Raw genomic sequence first — 20,037 nt, 5'->3', positions numbered from 1 at the left:
ATGTTGTAAAGAAGCTAGAAATTTTCTGTGATTACCTCTCATATGGGAACGAAAAAACCTGTAGAAAAGGCCAACCACAAACATAATTCTTATAAAAGCAAAATTGTCAAACCAATGGAACACTATAAGGGGCCAATTTATTCCCTTTTGATAGTTAAGATTAGTAAAAATGTCTAGTTCAAGATAACCAGAAAACCATAAAGAAGGCGACAGAAGAAGAAAAAAAAAAGTATTGAACACTAATAGTAGTAATTACTGTTTTACAATCAAAGGCATAATTTGGAGGAGCTTTGTGATGTCATAAACATTCATTCCCTGCTTGGGCTTTGATTGATGGTGGTTTGCTGTACAGTTCATCCTCTCGGAACACTCTGAATATCCCATCAATTAGTAACATCACCTTACACGGAGCAAGCAATCAGATTTAGAACCACCTCGATCTGCTCCATAAACATACACGTTTCAAAGGTGAGATTAAAAAAGTCATAATAAAAATCGCCAGAAAGACTCAGGATCCATTTACAGCCATTTCGGCCGAAGGCTTTGCAGGAACTATCGAATCATCCTCTTCTTCTTCTTCTCCATTAGATTGTACATTATCTGAAGTACTAAGTAATAGGATTTCAGAGCCATTTTGATCTAAATTAGTATGGTTGTGCTTATCATCTGTCTGCTTCATTGGTTCTTCTTCTTTAGTAGCTGTGTGCTTCTCTTCTTCATCTGTTGACGGGGGAATGATGCGAACAGGACTAGGGCTTGCCGCTTTTTTACTGGGTAAGAAGGTAGAACATAAAGCTGCAAACACACCTCCCTCTTTCGCTCTCGAGTTTTTAACTAACCGTTGTTTCTTTACTAGCTCTGGTTCTTCCTTTGAGGGCGACCTTTTTTTTAACTTTATGGATTCTAACTCTCCCTCGTCTGCATTAGAATTCTCAGACCGCGTTTTGGGCGGTGGTTTATAATCTTCATCGTCTTCGTCATCATCATAATCAACAAGGCCACTAGTTCTTGGACTGCAAAAAAAGGAAAGGAAATTCAGCTTCAAGTTGATCTTGGTCCATTTAAGAACCTTGATCAGTGCTTTTGTATTGTAATAGTTTGGTTTTCCCATAGTCAATGAAAAGATTCTCAATTTTCAAAAAAATATTAGAATGAAGCAAAATGAATCACCTTAATGATGGGTTATTTGTGGTAGATCCGTTCTGCAAAAGAGGCTTAACCTTTTCCCTAGTTGACCTAGCAGCGTTTACTGATGCTGAATCTTCTTCATCGCTGATCAGCACAAAATACATCAGAAACTAATGGCTGGTATGATTTTCAATAGCCCTAATGTCAAGAAGCGGAAAATTATACACAAATTCACACCTTTCTTCGTTAAAATAATCTTCCTCCTCTTTCTCCATTGCACGCTCATCTACTCTTTTTCTAATATTCAACATGTCAATTGAGGCCTTGGCACCAGAGTTCTCGATGGACTGCACACAATTAGAACACTCTTTAAAGAAATCCATATAGTCACCAGAGCACAGAAATAAGATAAAATAGTTATAGAAAGAATACCTGGTCATATTTAACTTTTAGTGCTTGGATGGTAGATAGATTCTCAAATTCAGCCAATTCATTCCAAAATGATTCAACTAAACATTTGAGAAGTGACTTTATATCCTGCATATAATAAGTGTAAGCATGCTAATTTGAGTAGGAAACCCGCAAGCTAATCGAAGAATATTTTTTTTTACCTTCTGGATGTGCTCAAAAAGTTCTAGAATAGCAGAGTGCAGTAAGTTATAATGACTCCCATTGCGAACAAATGCCTCTACAATTGGTTTTAGGAGGTTGTTCCTTGCAATATGACTCATCAGTTGCTCATCCTGCACAATGTGGAAGTTCTTTTTATTTACCCAATGAGTGCAACAAGTTAAAACTAGTCCCCTGGAAACACTTTTTGAATCTGTTTCTCAATCTGGATCCAGATACAAAAATATAGATAAATTTTTCAATCTGTCACTGTCTAAATTTAGTTTCCAAATGTTTTTGGATCAAGATACAGAAACAATAATAAAATAAAATGGAAAAGCAGAATTAGTAGTATATGCCTTATTAGTTTTTTTTCTTGAGAAATAGTATATGCCGTGTTGGTATGCGACAGTTCAGAATATTCTATGTATTTAGGCTACATGATCATATTCATGATTGTACTCTCCGTTGTTTGAAATGATCATATCAACAAGATTCATGTCAATAGGTCTCTCTAGTTTGACATGCTGTACAACTGTATTTATCCACGCAACATCATGTGAATTATAATTTCTACTATAACTCAGAAACCATTCATCGAGGCAAGTGGACAAGAAAGATCTCGTAATAAAACAGAGCAAGGGAAACTTACATTCCGTGAAACGAGAGTTCGGAAAAAACGAATAGCAGCAACTATTAGGTACTTTTCCCTTCTTTGTGTCAGAAGCAGAATCCTGTCTATTACATTATTGAGAAGAAAGTTGCATCTGCAAACAAATTAACCCTGATTTCAGCAGATATTGATTGGACCAAACAACCATGCCAAAAAAGATAATTACTTTATTCTGTAAGGGTGGTGCAACACACAAAAACACAGTAGATCACAAATGTTCAAAAGAATCTCAGGCTTTGCCCTAATCTGACATTGTATGTCTCTTCCAGAGCTTTGAAATCCATCTGGAGGTGGGGAAGTGATGCTGGGAACACATGATACTGCTATAACATCAATCAGTTTACCCAAGTGTTTCTCATAGAAAGTCTCGATAATAGTTTCTCTCTGCAGGAAAGAGGATAGACAGATGAGTAAATTAACCATGCATTAAACCCTACAAGGAGGTTTGCATATGAAAACTCAAAAAGAATCAATCGCAGACATGTGAAAAACTAATCATATCATGGCGTAAGCTAAAAACAACTATAGCTGACAACTGATAAAGGGTCTATCCAAACAAGTGTTTTGCAGTTCACTTAAAAACTAGTGAACACCAATATAATTTATCCAATTTTGACATCCAGTCAAATTTTCACATATATTAATATTGTCCATAATCTCAAATTCAAATTAAGGCTCACATATAACAATCAATTTCAGTAGCAATTCTGCCTTTCTTCCATGAAGGCTAATTGATTCTTTATGAAATCCAACTTTGATAACTATGTGCAAGAGATCGTAGTTTTTTTGGAAACTTTTCATCATTGCAATTTTAAATTCAGAAGACGCGCTACAATAAATGAACACTAACACAGTTGCAACAAATACAAACTGAACAAGGCATATAAGAAAACAGTAAAAGGGAACTGAATAAAACAGGCACCTGGACTCCAGATGTATAAGAATCCAAAAGGCTCTTAAGAATCTCAAGAAACTGGCAATGCATGTCACCTTCAAAGTCAGTGAGCATTCCTGTTACCTGAACATAAAAAACCATATAGCAGTTAGTAATTTTATAACATGTATAACAGCTTCAGCAAAGAGGGAAGATATTCAATGTATAACAGCTTCAGAATTAATTGTGGATTACATAAAGAATCAATTATGTAATCAAAGGAAGAGATTCAACGAATATTCAAAGGATAGAAGCAGAATTAATTGTGGATTACATCATCAGTTCCTCACATAGACAAGTAGAATCTCCTCGATAACTCAAAATCATGGGTGAATCTTGCCAATTCTAAAAAGTGGAGATCAACTCAAGCCGCTATATTTTCTAATGTTATGTGGCAAATCGAAAGGTTTACAAGAACAAAAGAAGAATGGCACATCAAGAATGGGAAGTGGCTAGATCAGCAGTTTTGGTTCAAGGCAAAAAATACTAGGCAATGCTCTTGAGAAAGATTGGACTAGATTCTTGTCAGCTTTTAATCTCATCTTCCTCAAGAACTTTTTGTGCACTTTGAGCCACAAGCATAGTGATTCTTTGCCTACTATTTATATATCAATCTTAAAAAATATATAATTGCCTAGATAACAGCCAAAAAACAAGTTCTTTAATACATTATAACATCAGTTATGTTTCCTATGAACATGAACTTTAACATCTACAAAACCAGAGAACTGGTTAATGCATCTTTTCCTGAAGATCTTATGATCATACTTCTGTAATCGGCATAAAATCATTGGCACATCTTCACATACTATACAAATCTCTTCTTAGAGAAGCTGAATCCCTTCTGATCAATTTGGACAGTTGATATCTTATATTTGTCACTAGATGGAACACTCTAGCTTTATGGTATGATTTTCTAGAAATTTCAGACACTGCAGTTCCAATCCATCCTCCTAATGCAAACAAGATATTTTTCTTTCAAATGACATGTGAGGGAAGGTTCATCACTACAACATATATTAATCATTTTCTTTCAACAACGAAATACCATATGCATGAAATATAACACTTGACCAAGAACTTTGAACCTTTCAGAAACCCATAGTCTAAAGCATGATTGATATAATGATTATAATGGTAGCTAGGCTAAAAATGTACATAACAGTATAAAAACTAGGACTATTACTAAGTAAAGTGAAACTTACATACCAGAAGTCCAAGAAGGACAATCCCGTCTTGTCGACTAACATAAGATCGTAAGAGGTTTGGATCCTGATTAAGAAAGAGAACAATGATGTCTGTCCTGCAACCGGCAAAAAAAGTTTCTTATCATTTGAATTACAGAATTGGAAAGAAGATGAAGATGCAGAAACCACAGCATATCATACCCAGTTAGTACAAGCTTCTTATCTTGACTCCTCAAAATGTCAGCAATGACATCAAATAAGCCCTCACTAACCAGATCCCTGAACGAAAAAGAATAAGGAATAACTATGACAAACTTTAGTATAACTAAGAGATAAATTGTTAATATTTGATAGTGCCAAAAGAACAAAGAATAACTATGTGAGACATGTAAATAAAATCTAACATTGTATGCCTACCTAAATAGTCGCACTTGCTGGCCCGTCTGCAAGCTCTTACTTAGGTTGCAAAATTCATGTAAGAAGAGTACCTGGCTCCAGGAGAATTGAATGATTTAATACCCACTCATGAAAATAGAAGACACTGATATCTTGAACTAACGGTTGTTTATGAAAAAGGAGAAGAAACAGATTCTTATCCCAAAAAGAAGAGGAAGAAACACAAACCAACTGCTGGAATAATAATCGTTTTCATTGTGATCAAATGTTGATAGCTTTACATTCCTAAAATTGCATGCCATCCTTTAATATGATGCTTACAAAGTAATTTTATTTTTCGAGACAAGAAAATATTTCATACTATCTCTATTTCTTAAATCAAATTCATAATCATTCAATTTTCCAACTTGGTTTGATATATTCAATGATTTAATTTGGGATGAGGAAATGATTTAACTTGGTTATATTCTATGATTTAACTTGGTTTAATATAGTTCAGATGTAAAAGACAGTAGAAAGGAAATGATGTCTAATGTTAAGTCTCTAAGAATCTTATCAATGCAGTTTGAATTATATTTTTTGCAAACAAGCTAGCAGAAGGTAACTGCTTAAACATTGTTAATGATGTTCTCTTTTCACTTAACCTTAGAAAAATAACTGTTACTGTAACGGTATGTCTAGACATACCATTACAAGCTTGTAAGAAATCTACACTAGCCAACAGGTCTTCCTTGTAGCACAATTACCACAATCTTATTTTAGCACAGGGTTTAAAAAAATGCTTTTTGCCTATAAAAGATTCTATTCCCATGTCCTCTGGGAATAATCTCCTTTGCAACAACATTTTCAAGCTTATCACCAAGAGATGCAAAAGATCAATTTTATACCAAATTCTTCTTGGATTCCTCAGAAGTGGAAGGTGTCTTCAACCTGGCAAACAGCTCCTGGATGAAAGTGCTGTCATCTTTTAATAAAGAAACAACCTAAACGAACAAAGACATTAGCCAGTTGAAAAAACAGAATCCTTGCCAACTTTATAATAATATGAAATTGATGAGCATTCAGAATTAAACCTCTTACCATTCCATTATTAGTCTGGATGATAGAGTTGAGATTTGCAATAGTTGCATCATCCAACGTTCTTGGCAAAATAACATCCTATCCAAATCATTGTACAAGATTATTAATGCAATATATAAGCAATAAATGCAAAACAAATTTAAGATTATTACCTTCAAATAACCAACTCTATATGTTTGGTGTATTTTTGACAGAGCAATAGGGTCTTTAATAGGTATAGCCTGAAAGATCATACTAGGCACTCATAAAAAAATTAACACATAAATATAGAGAGTGGGTCATATGTGTTCTAACTCTAAGGAATATAGCTATTTGAGAAGCCCCTTCCGCACACTATATATTAACTTGTTCCCAAAGCCTAGAGAAGAATCAGAGAATGTTTACCTCCTTGAAGACTACATGCTCTTTAAGAAAATTTCTATGGTGTTGCACATGAGGGGAATCTGGATCATCTGCAAGCCAAATTAAGCACCCGCAATCACTACAAGCACTAACAATAACAAGGGGCAATAACTATCCCATCCTTCCAGGTTCAGATGGTAAACATGGCAGAAATCTAAACGTTCAATATCAAAGAAATAAAAGAATGATGATGAGCAGAGACAATTTAGTTAGGAAGGTTAAGGAGCACTATGAACACTAACACTTCACACTAGTGATGTGCATACCAAAAATTACATTAATTACAAGCTCTGGAAGTTGCAGCAAAAGCATAATGAAGACCTTATATGGCCAGCAATAGAAGAATGCAATGCAAGGCCCAACAACTCACATTCAAGGCAGCCAATTATCTCCATGATCAATTCATCCCCAAATATTTTCTCAAAGATCTGGGGACTATTTAGTAAGACTGCAGATGAAGAAAAGAAATGTTATAATGAAACAGAACTAACACAAGAAAAAATAGAATTCAAATGGAAATTTTCAGCTATAGAAGCGTACACAAATGAATAAAATTAATTCAAGAGTACTAACTGATTCCTCGGATAATCTTGTATATTATGTGAAGACTATCCATGTTTTCCATGTCCTCGCACATCTGAAAGAGGTCCATAAGCTTCCGGAAAAAATCTTGCTGCACAAGTTTTACTTGGAGTAAATTAAAGAAGCAAGTGGAATAACAAATAACAAACACAGGTAACAATTATTCTTTATAAAACATGAAAATCAGTAATCATAAAATGTATCCATATATACACCCATAATAAGATAGATAACATCATTCTTATACATCCTTAAGTCACATTTGGATGAAGAAACTAAATATCACTTCATTATATTGGAAATTAAGATCAGAATTCCAATTTCTAGGTAGGAACACCTGAATCTTTTGGTCATCATTTAGTCTCAGAATTCCAACTTCCATGTAGCAAACCACAGAACTAACACCTAACAGCATAATATTTCAAGGCAGGTGTTGTTAAAAGTAGAATAAGTCTCTCTTTCTAATGGGTCTAAACACATTAAAAGCATACCTCTAAGGATTAAATATTGAAAACTTGCAGTATTGAAGAGAACTCACATCACGTAATATCAGGTCTGTAGCGCGTATCTGATCCGAAATGCCACTTTCAACAACAGTCTGTAAAACCCAATAAATTTGCTTTATCTCATGCTTGATAAACAAAAGAATAACATCAACCTCAACATAAAAAACAGCAAAATTTTCCAACCTACAAATTAGAGTTATTCAAAACCCTAAGCCAGACAGTAAATGAGAACAATAGAATAGATGATATAATAAAAACCAACTCTACATTACAGTTAGGGTATGTTTGATTACGGAATAAAAGGGCCCAAATTATTTAAATTATGTCAGACCCATTTATCAAGCCCTTGTTTTAATTAAAGGTTAGATTTTTGCTTATCTGGACCCAGATAAGTAATTGTAGAAAATGACTTCTTTTTTAGGTGGAAATTTATCCATGGATAAGAAATTGTAGTCTAATCTGGCCTTACTCACACCCCTTTCTAATTTTATTGGCTCTTTCTTTTTTCAATTTTTTAATGCTAAAAGTTTGTAATAATAAAGTTGTATCTACGGCGACTTCTAATTATATAATTTGAAAACAAAAATCAATTATAATAATAAAAATAAACCATCAAGCCACTTGAATCTTTACATAAAATAATTTGTTTACTTTTTATTTTATCTAAAACAACAGATTTAAATATTATTCCCACTTAGAACGCCTTAAATGGAAGTGGAAGTCATGACTGTGGGGGATCATACTAGCTTCCAACATTAAAAAAAATGATTTATATATTTAAATTTAGAAATCTGCCAAACAAACATCACCCTTAATATCCATCAAATTACATACTTGTAGAAACCAAGTTAAATTAAAATGAGAGAAGGAAACAGTAAAAATGTGGTCATAAGGTTCATATTGGCATAATCCATGTGGCATACACCATCAACCTGACTATAAACCCTTAATATCCATCAAATTACATATTAGTAGAAACCAAGTTAAATTAAAAAGAGAGAAGGAAGCTGTAAAAATGTGGTCATACTCATAAGGTTCATATTCGCATAATCCATGCGGCATACACTATCAAGACCTGACTATTAACCCAGAAAGATGTCTAAATGACTCACAAACCCTAAACAAATCCACTCAAAACAAGTAACATTAGACAGACAAAAGATTAGCATGAAGTGCTTCTCCTTTTTTGTGGGATATGGTCATCCTGCTTATATCAGGTTGGGCTTTGAGAAAAAAAATAATAAGGTCCCGCAAATTGGGAAGCTTACTTTAGATGCCCACAAATTGGGAAGCTTACTTTAGATGTCCCACAAATTGGGAAGCTTACTTTAGATGTCCCACAAATTGGGAAGCTTACTTTAGACCTCCCACAAATTGGGAAGCTTACTTTAGATGTCCCACAAATTTAGTTCATCTTAAATTGTATGGTCTCACAGAGCTTTAACAAGCTTGAACAATGGAAACTAAATATATGCCAATTCGGATAAAGCCTGAGAATCCTATACTCGGTCTATTTTTCAAGTGACAGAAATTTAAACCAAAGTGCTAGCAAATGAGTTTGATGCTTAACTTCCAGAAACCCACGTAGACAACAAACATGAAGCACAATGCTCCATATAGACTGGAAAAGAACATTGCATGATAGTCACTGGAGTTTGATCCTGACAATGTGTCAGGACACGGGTGAAGTGTTAACTTAGTTTAAACTAAAAGGGATCACATGATATGAAAAGAATCTATCCTGGCAAGATATTGCACATTGTTACAGCTACAGCAATTATTTTAAAAGAGGCAGAAACAAAGAACACGTCTTTATTTCATCCTCAGGATGATGCCCACAACAATCAATAGAATAATCTCAGCAATCAAACAAATCTTGAATAATCAGCAATTTCTCTTAAGATGTCCATTTGTAACGATGACCTATGAAATTGGGCACAAAATCCCTTTAAAACAAAACAAAAAATGTCTTTACAACAAAAATAAAAATGTAGAACCCAATTTGAATATATCACGTAACACAGATGCTAAAACAAATAACTAGATGTAGTAAAAAGGGGGGGAGAAGCAAAGACATCAGATCTAACCTTCAGTACTAAAGGAAGTGTAGAGAGTTCAATTGCAGGAAAATCTCTCAACTCACTGTTGATACTACCATGGTATGCTTCAGCTGCATTAGTGACAAGCAACAAAGAAAAATCATCCACTAACATCGTCATGCTAAATGAAAACAAAAGGTTAAGGTTTTCAAAATAGTCTTTTTAAACGCAATATTGTTAATGTATCATTTCCTTTTGTAAGGAACTACTTTCCCACTTTTCACATTAACATTATTGCGTTGAAACCAAAATGTGTAACATAATATGCTTAGTGAATATAGTGAAACATTCTGCTAATTAGATTGATCAACGAACACAATCATACAGATCTTACACTTCTGGATTTGTAATATACTATTTTTAAATTGTGATACTAGCATTGTTAGCAAATTCCCTTATGTATTATATGAAAAAATAATATAAAATGGTGTCCTGTGTAGCTGTGAAGGTGCAACATAAAGACTTTACCAAACACTATCTATATCAACAATGACTTGGTTAAATTTACATCTATAAGTAAAAAAGGCTGCTAGAAACATACTGAGAAAATGCAACAGGAAAAAAAGAGAAGGAGAAACACAAAATGTAACAACACCTTGAGAGTGCTTGAACAAAAAAAAAATCATTTGGAGATAATATACACTTGAAAAAGAAAAAAATACAACAAAACCATAACTTTTTGGTTACATACAAATCAAGAACACCAAAACAAAATAAAAACTAAGTTCTAATTCTCTCGCAGACTAGAACAGAAGAATCAACAAACTAGACAATTTCAAACAACAAAGAGAGCACACAACCAGTCAATGTTACTTGAAGCTGAAATGAACACTAACATATTTAATGAATTATACATATTAGAATAAACAGTTGTTACTGGACATACAAGGAACCTAGTCACACCAAAAGAAAACAAATATGGGCAGACTTACAGTTGATGGCACCAAAACGCATACTTCTTTGTACACTGCAAATCTGATCCCTACATAAAATCCAAATCTCAATAACAAAGTCTAAAAAGTTCTAGTAAACCACACACAGCCTGGAACAATCAAGCTAAAAAAAGATACCATATGTATGAACACCCTGCCGTTTCTTGAAAGCTAAGAGCTAATTCAGTAGAATACTCAGGATCTCGCCAGGAGATGATTGTATCTGGAGATTCAAGATCATGAGGGGAACAGAGAAGCGGGAGGAAGAAGAAGTCAAAACAAATCTAAGAACATACTACAAAAAAGAATAATCATATGCTAAAGGAAGCTTACCTTCTTGTTTTCGATATATATCTTCCGCATTGATACGGTGTACAAGTAAACATTCCTTGTCTTCTTCCTCAATCACATACAGACCAAGTTCTTCCGATCTCTGATATAAATGGAGTTGCCAATTAATGTTAAATATAACTCTCTACTTGGCCAATAAAATCTTTACTTAGTAAACAGACTTATGTTGGAAATATCAAATATTATGAACTTAACATTGTTTACCCAAAATTTTGCTTAGTGATTGGGAATTGTTTCATGATTTGGAGGTAAAAGATTCAATAGCTAACTTATTTTTTTGAAAAATGTCAACTTTTATTAAAAGAGAGCAAGATTCGTTCAAATGTTAAAAAAGGGAAGGAAAAAAAACAAAAACAAAACAATAAATGTAGCTAACTGTTTGATAAAAACTGAAAATTAAGTGTTAAACTGAATGCAATAAATTATTTAATCAGCATTAAAGTTGATTACACTTAAAATACTTATTTCAAATTATATTCTAATATAATTTTAAGCATAGTGCAATAAATTAACTGATCAACATTATGTACAGTTGATTTGACTTAAAATAATTCAATTGTAATGTATTAAATAATTTACTTTACTATCAAACTAGAATAATTCAAAAAGGACCAAGTAATAACAAATTATCAAACATAGTGAGATTATTAAAAATAAACTGAATTTAAAGTCAAGTGAATTTTACTTAATATCAAACACTTAATTTACTAAATTATACTTAAAAGTATATCTAAATTAATTATTCATAATATTTATACTATTTCACTTAATATATTATGTACTTAATTTCAGTGTTCAGTTTACATCGCTTAATTTTCAACTTAAACAATATACAATAATGATCAACTAACCTCTATATAGTCAACAGTGACATGTCCAGTCCCCTGATCATCCCACTTCCCATCGTCACTCAAACGATACACTTTAACACGCTGCAATTATGCCCAAAAGCAAGAAAAAACATGCACATAGGAGGTTAACATTTTGGGATGGGAAGAAAGTAGATTGATATCCCAGAAAAGAGAAAACATGTGGAATAATACATAGATGGGATGTCCTAAAGTCAAAACCTACGTTTCAGCGACGAAAGGTCTTTTTTTAAAAAGTTTAAACATAAATTTGACTCTCGCATAATGAATTCTTACCATACAAGCAACTATCCAAATAGAAGAAAAAATAGAGTGAAGAAATAAGGAGAGAGGCAAATTTCTGTCAAATAATCTCTAAGGTTGGAGATATGAAATCAAGACATCTTAGACTGCACTATATGAAAAACAAGAGTTATTCTATTATGCATGAATTGCAAGAGAATGGTGCTCAAATCTTTACTTCTTCAATACTTAATAAATATTTGCACAAAACTGCTCCCCCACTTTCTCCTTCCACCATCCCACAGTCCATTTGCACATTTTTTGCACTCAATCTGAATCAAAATCCTCATTCAGTGGAGGTTCCCCTTTATTTCACATCTCTCTCGACGAGGAGGGGAGACGGTCACACCTTGTGGATACCCTATCCCAGGACGGTCACACACAATCTAAACGATAAGTTTACTCTGATTGGCTCCTCAGATTTCAAGTCTAGTTAGATAGGTCTCCATCCCAAGTCCCTTGAAAGGAGGTGTGAAGCAAAAATTCTTCCTAGGATCTTGTTCTTTGGTTGGGAAGCTATTCATGTAGGCGTCTTGACATGGGTCAAACTGAAAATGAAAGGATTTCATCTGGTTAGTAGGTGCAACATTTGTTTGAGGAGAGAGGGGTCTATCGACCACATTCTTCTCCATTGCGACCTTGCAAAGAGCATGTGGGCACCTTTGCTGAACATCCTTAATTTCCAATGAGATGCACCACTCAATGTCGCTGAGTTTTGGGTTAAATAGATTGAATTTGGATCTGATAAAAACATTATTGATGACTGAAAACCAATCCCTCTTATCATGTGATGGTAGATCTGTAAAGAGAGGAACAAATAGTCTTTGACGGGAAACCTACGGTTTCGATAAACTCAATGGATTCATGATGCAAGCGTCGCTTCAATCCGGAAAAGCGGGATATGCTTTCGATCTTATTGGTATTTTAAATTTCTGCCACTAGTTTAGTTTTTTTTTCGTTTATTGCTTTACCTCCCCAAACCCACCACCTTTTTTTGTTAACGTTTGAACACAAATTGCGCTCATTTTAGCATTAGAAAGTTGAAATGGATACCAAGGTATGTGAGAGGAACGGCAAAAAAATGTTAATATTTTGACAATGACAATCTATTCCTTATAGGAGTAATCAGATGCAGATAGGAGATATGGATTCTAGAAAGTCTACATTGGGATATATAATTACTTGTGCACGTTGAGTGTTTTCTTGGCAGTGCAGACTCCAAAATGTGTTGCATTATCAACAGCTGAAACAGAGTATATTGTTGCAGCAAAAGCATGCAAATAGATGTTATAGCTGAAATTTTTCCTAAGTGAATTTAGGACATAATCAAAATTGTTTTGTGGTGAACTATGATAATCAAAACAACATCCATCTAGCCAAAAACCCCATGTTCCATTCACACTCAAAACACATTGACCTCAATTATCATTGGATAAGAACAAACTGAATATTGAGAAGGTCCATACATATTTAAATTAGTTTGATATGATGACAAAGTTGTTACCAACTAAGAAGGTTGAAGATTGTTGTCGTGGTGTACGGGTTCTAGTGCATATCAATTAAGTCACGGAGGAGATATTTGTTGGAATTTCCTATCCTAATTGATAAAACACTAAATTGATATAGTCTTCCAACATGCATGTCTCTCGGAAATTATCATTGTACTAACTACTCTCTTTTGCATGTGACTTTCTCCTTGAACATGTTCACAAGACATAGGGAACCTACCACTTCTTGGAAATGATGTATTGGGTAATGATCATCTCAACTTAAACACGTGATATTCCCTATAAATAGGGAGACTTATAAAGAAGTGAAGCACCACATTCCATCACAACACATCTAGTGAGAAATCCTTCTTGCGAGAGAAAGAGAGATTGTAATCCTATTTCTATAGTGGAGATCTTTCACTGGACCAAGTCCTGTGGTTTTTTTCTTCACGCATAAGGTTTTCCAAGTAAAAGTCTTGGTGTTATTCTTCTACTATTTAAGATTTTTTTTCTGCATAATGCCTATTTTGCATTACAGAAGATGGGATTTAATTTGTTTATTTCAATCAATTAATCCTAGCTCTAAAGCATAAGTGACTCACTTATTTTACCTTGGGAAATTGGCACAATTAGCAAAACTATGCATCTGTATTATAGAGATCCACCACATAATCAATGAAATCACGGACAAAAATAGTTGAAGGTTGGACACAAAGATCACCATAGCAATCAATAAGAAAATATTAGCAAAAAGAAAAATAGTCTCATGAAACATGTAGACTTCTACATGGACAAGTATAAGGCAGACCAATACAGAACTATCCACGTTAAATACAAGCATGTGATCTTCATTTCCACCAATGAAACATATTGGGAAAGTTGGGAAAGCATTAGCATGGTAAATGAATAAGTAACAACCACAGTACGTTCATGATGAAACAGACAGGAAAAGAGTTAACAAATATTCTTAACATATAAAGTGTGTAGAAAAGTAAATCAAATTATGAACCAGCCAGCCACTGTGCCAAATAAAGGTGGAATAAAGGTGATTGTAATCAAATAAGCTGTAAACCCACCACATTACAATAATTAAATTATCAGAATTCTTGCAACGAGTAATCATGTCTATATCATTTTTAATAAAAATCATTTCTTTTTGTTCTATTATTTAAAAAAAAAAAATCTAACAACTACAAAATTTCCACCTAGACAAACAAACTAATCAGGTTATGTCATATTGCTCAATCTGAAATCAAGTTAACTTTGAAGTTATGTATAACAGCACTATATCACTTAGTTCATTTTGTAACATTAGCATTGCACATAAAGAACACAACATTCAATAGAGCAATTGACTTCTTCTAGTTAACATGAAATTTTCATAATACTTACAAAGATGAACTAACTCTCCATTTCTATTATTTAGCAACTAGACAAGAGACATACTAGATGATGATACAGCAGCTTAAAGTAACTAAACATACATAATCAACACATCACCAACTCTAGAAACACGAAATTAAAGCCCTTTAATAAACAGAAGAACTTGAAAGTATAAATCTAAGGTTCTAAACGGAAAAGACACTGAATTAAGTCCAAGGACAGAACAAATAGCTTTAGTAAGAGAAGAAACTTACCTGCATCAAACTACTAGAAATTGATTGTTTTTCTGGCGCACCCATAGATACCTCTAACCTCTAGTTCCAGAATTTGAATACACACTAACAAGAGCTGCGGCAAACTGAATTGATGGTGTGGGCAGGCGGATTGGAACTAATGAATAATTTAGGTAAAAGGGTAAATAGGGAAAACTGTAGAAAACGAAAAATTTGAAATATAGCTTCGGACTTCGGAAGATCGGTCGGAAACCCTAAACCACCATTGACGTCTCAGTGAAACCTTCGTCGTGTGGTCTCTCTCTCTCTTTCTCTCTCTTCCTACTCTTCTCTTCAATTTTTTTTAGGTTGATATGTTTACATATTTAGCCCTAGTTTTAGATGTTATTTACGATATTCATGTTGACTTTCACGGTCAGCGCAGTCACCACCACTCGTCGCTGCTGTGCTGGCGTGTTCTCTACCGTCGATTATGCGTCTTATTGAATAGAAGAACATCCTGCGGCTAGGATCAAATGGACGGGATGGGATTCCAATTCTGTGCGCTCTCTAACTTATTGTTTATTGGTCAATGTTTGTTTCAAATTTGGTAATATTTTATAAATATGTTAAATTCAAAATTATTTATTATAAAATAATAATTAATTAAATATATTTGAAAATCTTTACTCTTGGGCTTGTTTGGATTTGGGTTAAATTATGATTATGAGTAGGTATAAAATATATATATATATATATATTTATATTTATAGTAAAAAGACTTAAATAATATTAATATATAAAACTAAAATAAAAAATAATAATTTAAAATAAAAAATATTTTAGTATTTTGTGTAATAAATTAAGTAATGTAATAAAAAAAAATGTAATTTTATTTTAGTTAAGGAGAACTAACATAACAACCCTACAGCTGACTCTTACAAGAAAAAAATTGAGTGAAACGATATTTTTTGAATTATTTAAATAACAAAACCGAACAAGGTCATATATTAATTGTACATGGTTAATAAGATAAGATGTGAACATACCCTTTTTTAATAACTTTGAATCCCAAACAAGTCCTAAGTGTGTATAGTTAAAAAGAATAAGATGTGATAAATAAATTTGTTTTTGGTAAAACAAGCCAAACATTCAAACAAGCTCTTAGCAAAAATAATATAATAAATAGGCAATAGTTAATAAAAAGTTGAAAGGCCATAAATGAAACGATTGATAGAGATCATCAAAGGGCATTTTGAAAATAAACTATTAAGAGGAAGAAAACAAAGGGGGGGTACTATATAGTATTGAAAGAAAAATAGACACAAAAGGAAAGAAATGAGATCCTGATCAGATTGCACAACTGGAGGACAAGAGTACAGTCAGTTTTGCTGTCTCCCCCGACAATGGATGAACCACTCATCCCCCTCTTTCAGACATAAAAATCTTCTAAACAAATTATAAATAAGTCTGTTCTTCATCTTCTGAACTCAGACACATGTCAAGAAAGTGTTTCCAAATTGGGCACAAACAGGTCATGATCACTTCTATCCTGTTCTAATTGATAACAAGCTTAACCAATGTCTTAAATCTCAAGTAATGACAACATGTCTCTCTAACAATGCGAATGAATGATAATTACACCTGGTCGTGATCACTTATTCTAAAATAAAAATGGCAAAAAAGGAGTTAAGCAAATATAACCAACAAACACACATAATCAAGTACAGAATTTACAGCCTAACATGCTCAAACCCAGGACCTCTCAAAGAGGTTGAGGATATTCACCTGTTGTTGCCGCTAGACTAGAAGAGGGAATTATATCATGTTCTAATTGAAGCTAGAACTATAACAAACTTAACAAATGTCTTAATTCTCAAGTAATGAACAACACCACAATAGCAACAAGTCTGTCTACCAATGCCAATGAATGATAATTACACCTGGTGTTATATCTAAAATGAGGATTAACACAACATCACAATTGGGAAGACGGGTCAGGATCACTTATATCCTGTTCTTAAAAAAAAAATGTGGCCACAAGGTGTTAAAGAAAACATAGCCCGCAAACACATTTAACCAGACACTAAACTTGTCGCCTGACAGACTCAAACCAAGACGTCTCAAGGAGGATGAGGATACTCATCTTTTGTTGCCGCTAAACTAGAAGAGGGGAGTATATGCAGTTCTAATTGAAGCTAGATTGATAAACCAATGTCTTAATTCTCAAGTAATGAACAATAGCAACATGTCTGTCTACCAATGCCAATGAATGATAATTACATCTGGTTGTATCTAAAATGGGGATCAACATAACATCACAATTGGGTAGAGACAGGTCATGATCACTTATATCCTGTTCAAATTGAAGCTAGTTTGATTAACCAATGTCTTAAAACTCAAGAACTGAACACCACAATAGCAACCTGTCTGTCTACCAATTAATGATATATACATTTTATTATATCTAAAATGGGGATTAACATCAATATGGATTATCAAAATGGAACAAGTGTAACTGTGTAAGCAAGCAGAAAGGACAAAGAATATGACTGCAAAATACCAATTAAAACAATAGATGTTGTCTTCACATTTAAAACTTTCAAATAGGAATCATGAGCATGAAAAAAACAAAGGAATCCAACAATCCAGCAAAACCCTTTCACATTATAAATTAAGAACACTACCTACTATTACTACTAGTACTAGTACATAATAATGAGAATTGAGAACCTAATATCATATCCTTTCTACTACTGCTCTTCTTCGGTGGAAACTTCACCGACATTCTTGTTGTGTTTTCTGGCGTACCTCTGGTTCCTAAGGAACTTAGGATCCATCTGAAATCAAAATTAACCGAATCATTTACATGAATTGATTGTTCAAAACACTAAGAAAGAATAAAAGGAAGAAAATTACCCCTTTGGTGGAAGCGTTACGGTGTTTGGTTGGCTTCTTGATACCGTTTCTGTGAGCCTTGCGCGACTGATTGTGAGCGGTGTGATTCTTTGACTTGGCCATGTCTGCTTAACCTGAAGGATTATCAGTCAGCACAATCGCACCGAGAGAGGAAGAAAATGAGAATCGCAATGAAGGAAGGAAGAACGTACCTCTTAATCGGCTGGCTGGCTGGATGGCGCTGGCTAGGGTTTGAAAACGAAATGTTAGAGATATTACATCTTTTTATTGGGGAATTTTTGTAAGCCCTTATTCACAGTCCATATGTGGGCCCATAAAAATTTGATGGGCTCCGTCTCAATTCTCAATAAGATTACTTCTTCTCTTTTAAGACAAAATAATTATAAGTTTATTATCCAACTTTCAATACTAAAAAATATATAATTAATTTAAATAATAATAATAAATAAATGATACTAATTATAACTATCAATTCAATTATAATAAATTCATTTATTTGAATATATAATTTTTTATAAGTATTTTTTAATTTATGTAAAATTAAAATAATTATAAACTAATAAAATAATAAAATTAAAATTTTGAAACAGTACCTTAACAAATTAATTTCTCAAATTAGTTTCTCTTTAGAAAGTTGTAAAAATTTTAAAATAAACAAAGGTTTAATAATGAATAAGATATTACTTTATTGATAAAAATATATATATACCTACACTATGTTTTAAGTTACAAACTCTCGGCATTTGAATTGATTTATAAAGGTGATATTATAACTGAGCTACTCGAATGATTTACTTTCTTATAAATATTAAATATATTATTTCTCGGTACTGAATTTCAATTTGTTTAATTATGAAGTCGATTAGGAGAGATTTGTTGTCCCTTTGAATGTGTCAAAAAGCTGAATCATCATTTAAAATTAGTATATTTTAAAACTTTCGTGGATTTACATAAAATGTAATTTTTTTTTATACTTTTAAATGATGGTACCTTTGGCACATCCAAGGGGACAGTAAATCCTTCGTCGACTATAACCATAGTTGATTGCAATTTGTTCAAGTATGAGTTTGACTTTGGTTAAGATGGGATCAAACCTATTTGGAGGATACATATTCAAGAAGGTTACGGTGAACTTAACAAAAAAAAATTAGAATGAGCTTGAAAAAATTAATTATTATCCTTTATCTTCGACTTCGATATTGAATTGAAATTTGTTCAATTATGAGGGGCAACTTAGGTTATAGGGCAACTTGGGTTATAGTTGGGATCAAATCTATTTGTAGAACGTCGGTTTAGGGATATTATAGTGAACTTAAAAAAAAAAGGGAAATTTGAGCAAATACCCTAAAAAGAGGCCTAAATGCATTTGGTGAAGGTGACTAATTTAAATAGTGCTGGTGACCCTCCTTTTTTTTCTGACGAAAATGCCCCTATTGCGTCACGCATCCTCAGGTTGCGTGACGCAATTTTTTATTTTTTTATTTTTCAAAAAATTTTAATTATGAAATTTTTTGGACGAAAATGCCCAGTTGCGTCACGCAACCCCCGTTGCGTAACGCAATCGCGTCACGCAACCCCCGTTGCGTTACGCAATCGCGTCACGCAACCCCCGTTGCGTTACGCAATCGCGTCACGCAACTCTAGTTGCGTCACGCAACCCCAAGTGCATCACGCAACCGCGAGACAGAAAAAAAAAATTTGAAAAAAAAATTGAAAAAAAAAAAAATCGGTTGCGTCACGCAACTGAAGTTGCGTTACGCAAGGGTATAATTGTCATTAAAAAAAAAAGGGTCACCAGCGCTATTTAAATTAGTGACCCTCGCTTCCCTCAATTCAGCCTATTTTTAGGGTCACATGCTCAAATTCCCCCCACCAAAAAAAAATGGGATAGACTAAAAGAAAATAATAAGGAGAAAAAATTATATAACTAAAAAAATCACATAAATCACAATACTAGTTATTTATTTTTAAAAGATCCTAATAAAATTTTACAATCAAAATAA

At 33.3% G+C, this 20,037-nt stretch overlaps 2 protein-coding genes across 3 annotated transcripts; both read right to left on the bottom strand.

The window, feature by feature from the left end:
- Window positions 1-115: 115 nt before the first annotated feature.
- Window positions 116-15,458, bottom strand: LOC124937647 (serine/threonine-protein phosphatase 4 regulatory subunit 3). Of its 2 annotated transcripts, XM_047477943.1 has the most exons (24): window positions 15,158-15,458; window positions 11,731-11,811; window positions 10,862-10,961; window positions 10,667-10,751; window positions 10,529-10,578; window positions 9,585-9,667; window positions 7,530-7,589; window positions 6,983-7,082; window positions 6,780-6,857; window positions 6,392-6,459; window positions 6,160-6,228; window positions 6,008-6,085; window positions 5,815-5,910; window positions 4,949-5,019; window positions 4,733-4,810; window positions 4,554-4,647; window positions 3,333-3,428; window positions 2,577-2,794; window positions 2,390-2,504; window positions 1,740-1,871; window positions 1,561-1,665; window positions 1,366-1,475; window positions 1,171-1,272; window positions 116-1,013 (listed from the first exon to the last, which is right to left on the bottom strand). In XM_047477943.1, exons 1-24 carry the CDS (start codon window positions 15,200-15,202, stop codon window positions 509-511), a joined length of 2,619 nt encoding a protein of 872 aa, XP_047333899.1. In that variant the 5' UTR covers window positions 15,203-15,458; the 3' UTR covers window positions 116-508. The 2 variants fall into 2 exon arrangements, with proteins under 2 accessions (XP_047333899.1, XP_047333900.1); XM_047477944.1 differs by lacking the exons at window positions 9,585-9,667; window positions 10,529-10,578; window positions 10,667-10,751; ... (1 more) ...; window positions 11,731-11,811; window positions 15,158-15,458 and adding an exon at window positions 7,329-7,396.
- A 2,195-nt stretch (window positions 15,459-17,653) lies between these two features.
- On the bottom strand, window positions 17,654-18,370 carry LOC124940743 (60S ribosomal protein L29-1-like). The gene is made up of 3 exons (XM_047481278.1): window positions 18,226-18,370; window positions 18,035-18,147; window positions 17,654-17,955 (listed from the first exon to the last, which is right to left on the bottom strand). The coding sequence occupies exons 2-3, from the start codon at window positions 18,134-18,136 to the stop codon at window positions 17,869-17,871; spliced, it is 189 nt and encodes a 62-aa protein (XP_047337234.1). The 5' UTR covers window positions 18,137-18,147; window positions 18,226-18,370; the 3' UTR covers window positions 17,654-17,868.
- Between the last annotated feature and the right edge of the window lie 1,667 nt (window positions 18,371-20,037).

Source organism: Impatiens glandulifera, chromosome 5 (genome assembly GCF_907164915.1).
Source record: "Impatiens glandulifera chromosome 5, dImpGla2.1, whole genome shotgun sequence".
Taxonomy (NCBI): Eukaryota; Viridiplantae; Streptophyta; class Magnoliopsida; order Ericales; family Balsaminaceae; genus Impatiens; species Impatiens glandulifera.
This window is presented reverse-complemented; position numbering and strand designations above follow the sequence as displayed.

Coding starts and splice junctions, on each gene's coding strand:
- LOC124937647 (XM_047477943.1), bottom strand. CDS start 15,202: ATGGGTGCGCCAGAAAAACAATCAATTTCTAGTAGTTTGATGCAG. Junction 10,962..11,730: donor TCACTGTTGACTATATAGAG/GTTAGTTGATCA, acceptor CATTTATATCAG/AGATCGGAAGAACTTGGTCT. Junction 6,460..6,779: donor GATAATTGGCTGCCTTGAAT/GTGAGTTGTTGG, acceptor TTTGGCTTGCAG/ATGATCCAGATTCCCCTCAT.
- LOC124940743 (XM_047481278.1), bottom strand. CDS start 18,136: ATGGCCAAGTCAAAGAATCACACCGCTCACAATCAGTCGCGCAAGGCT. Junction 17,956..18,034: donor GTAACGCTTCCACCAAAGGG/GTAATTTTCTTC, acceptor TTTTGATTTCAG/ATGGATCCTAAGTTCCTTAG.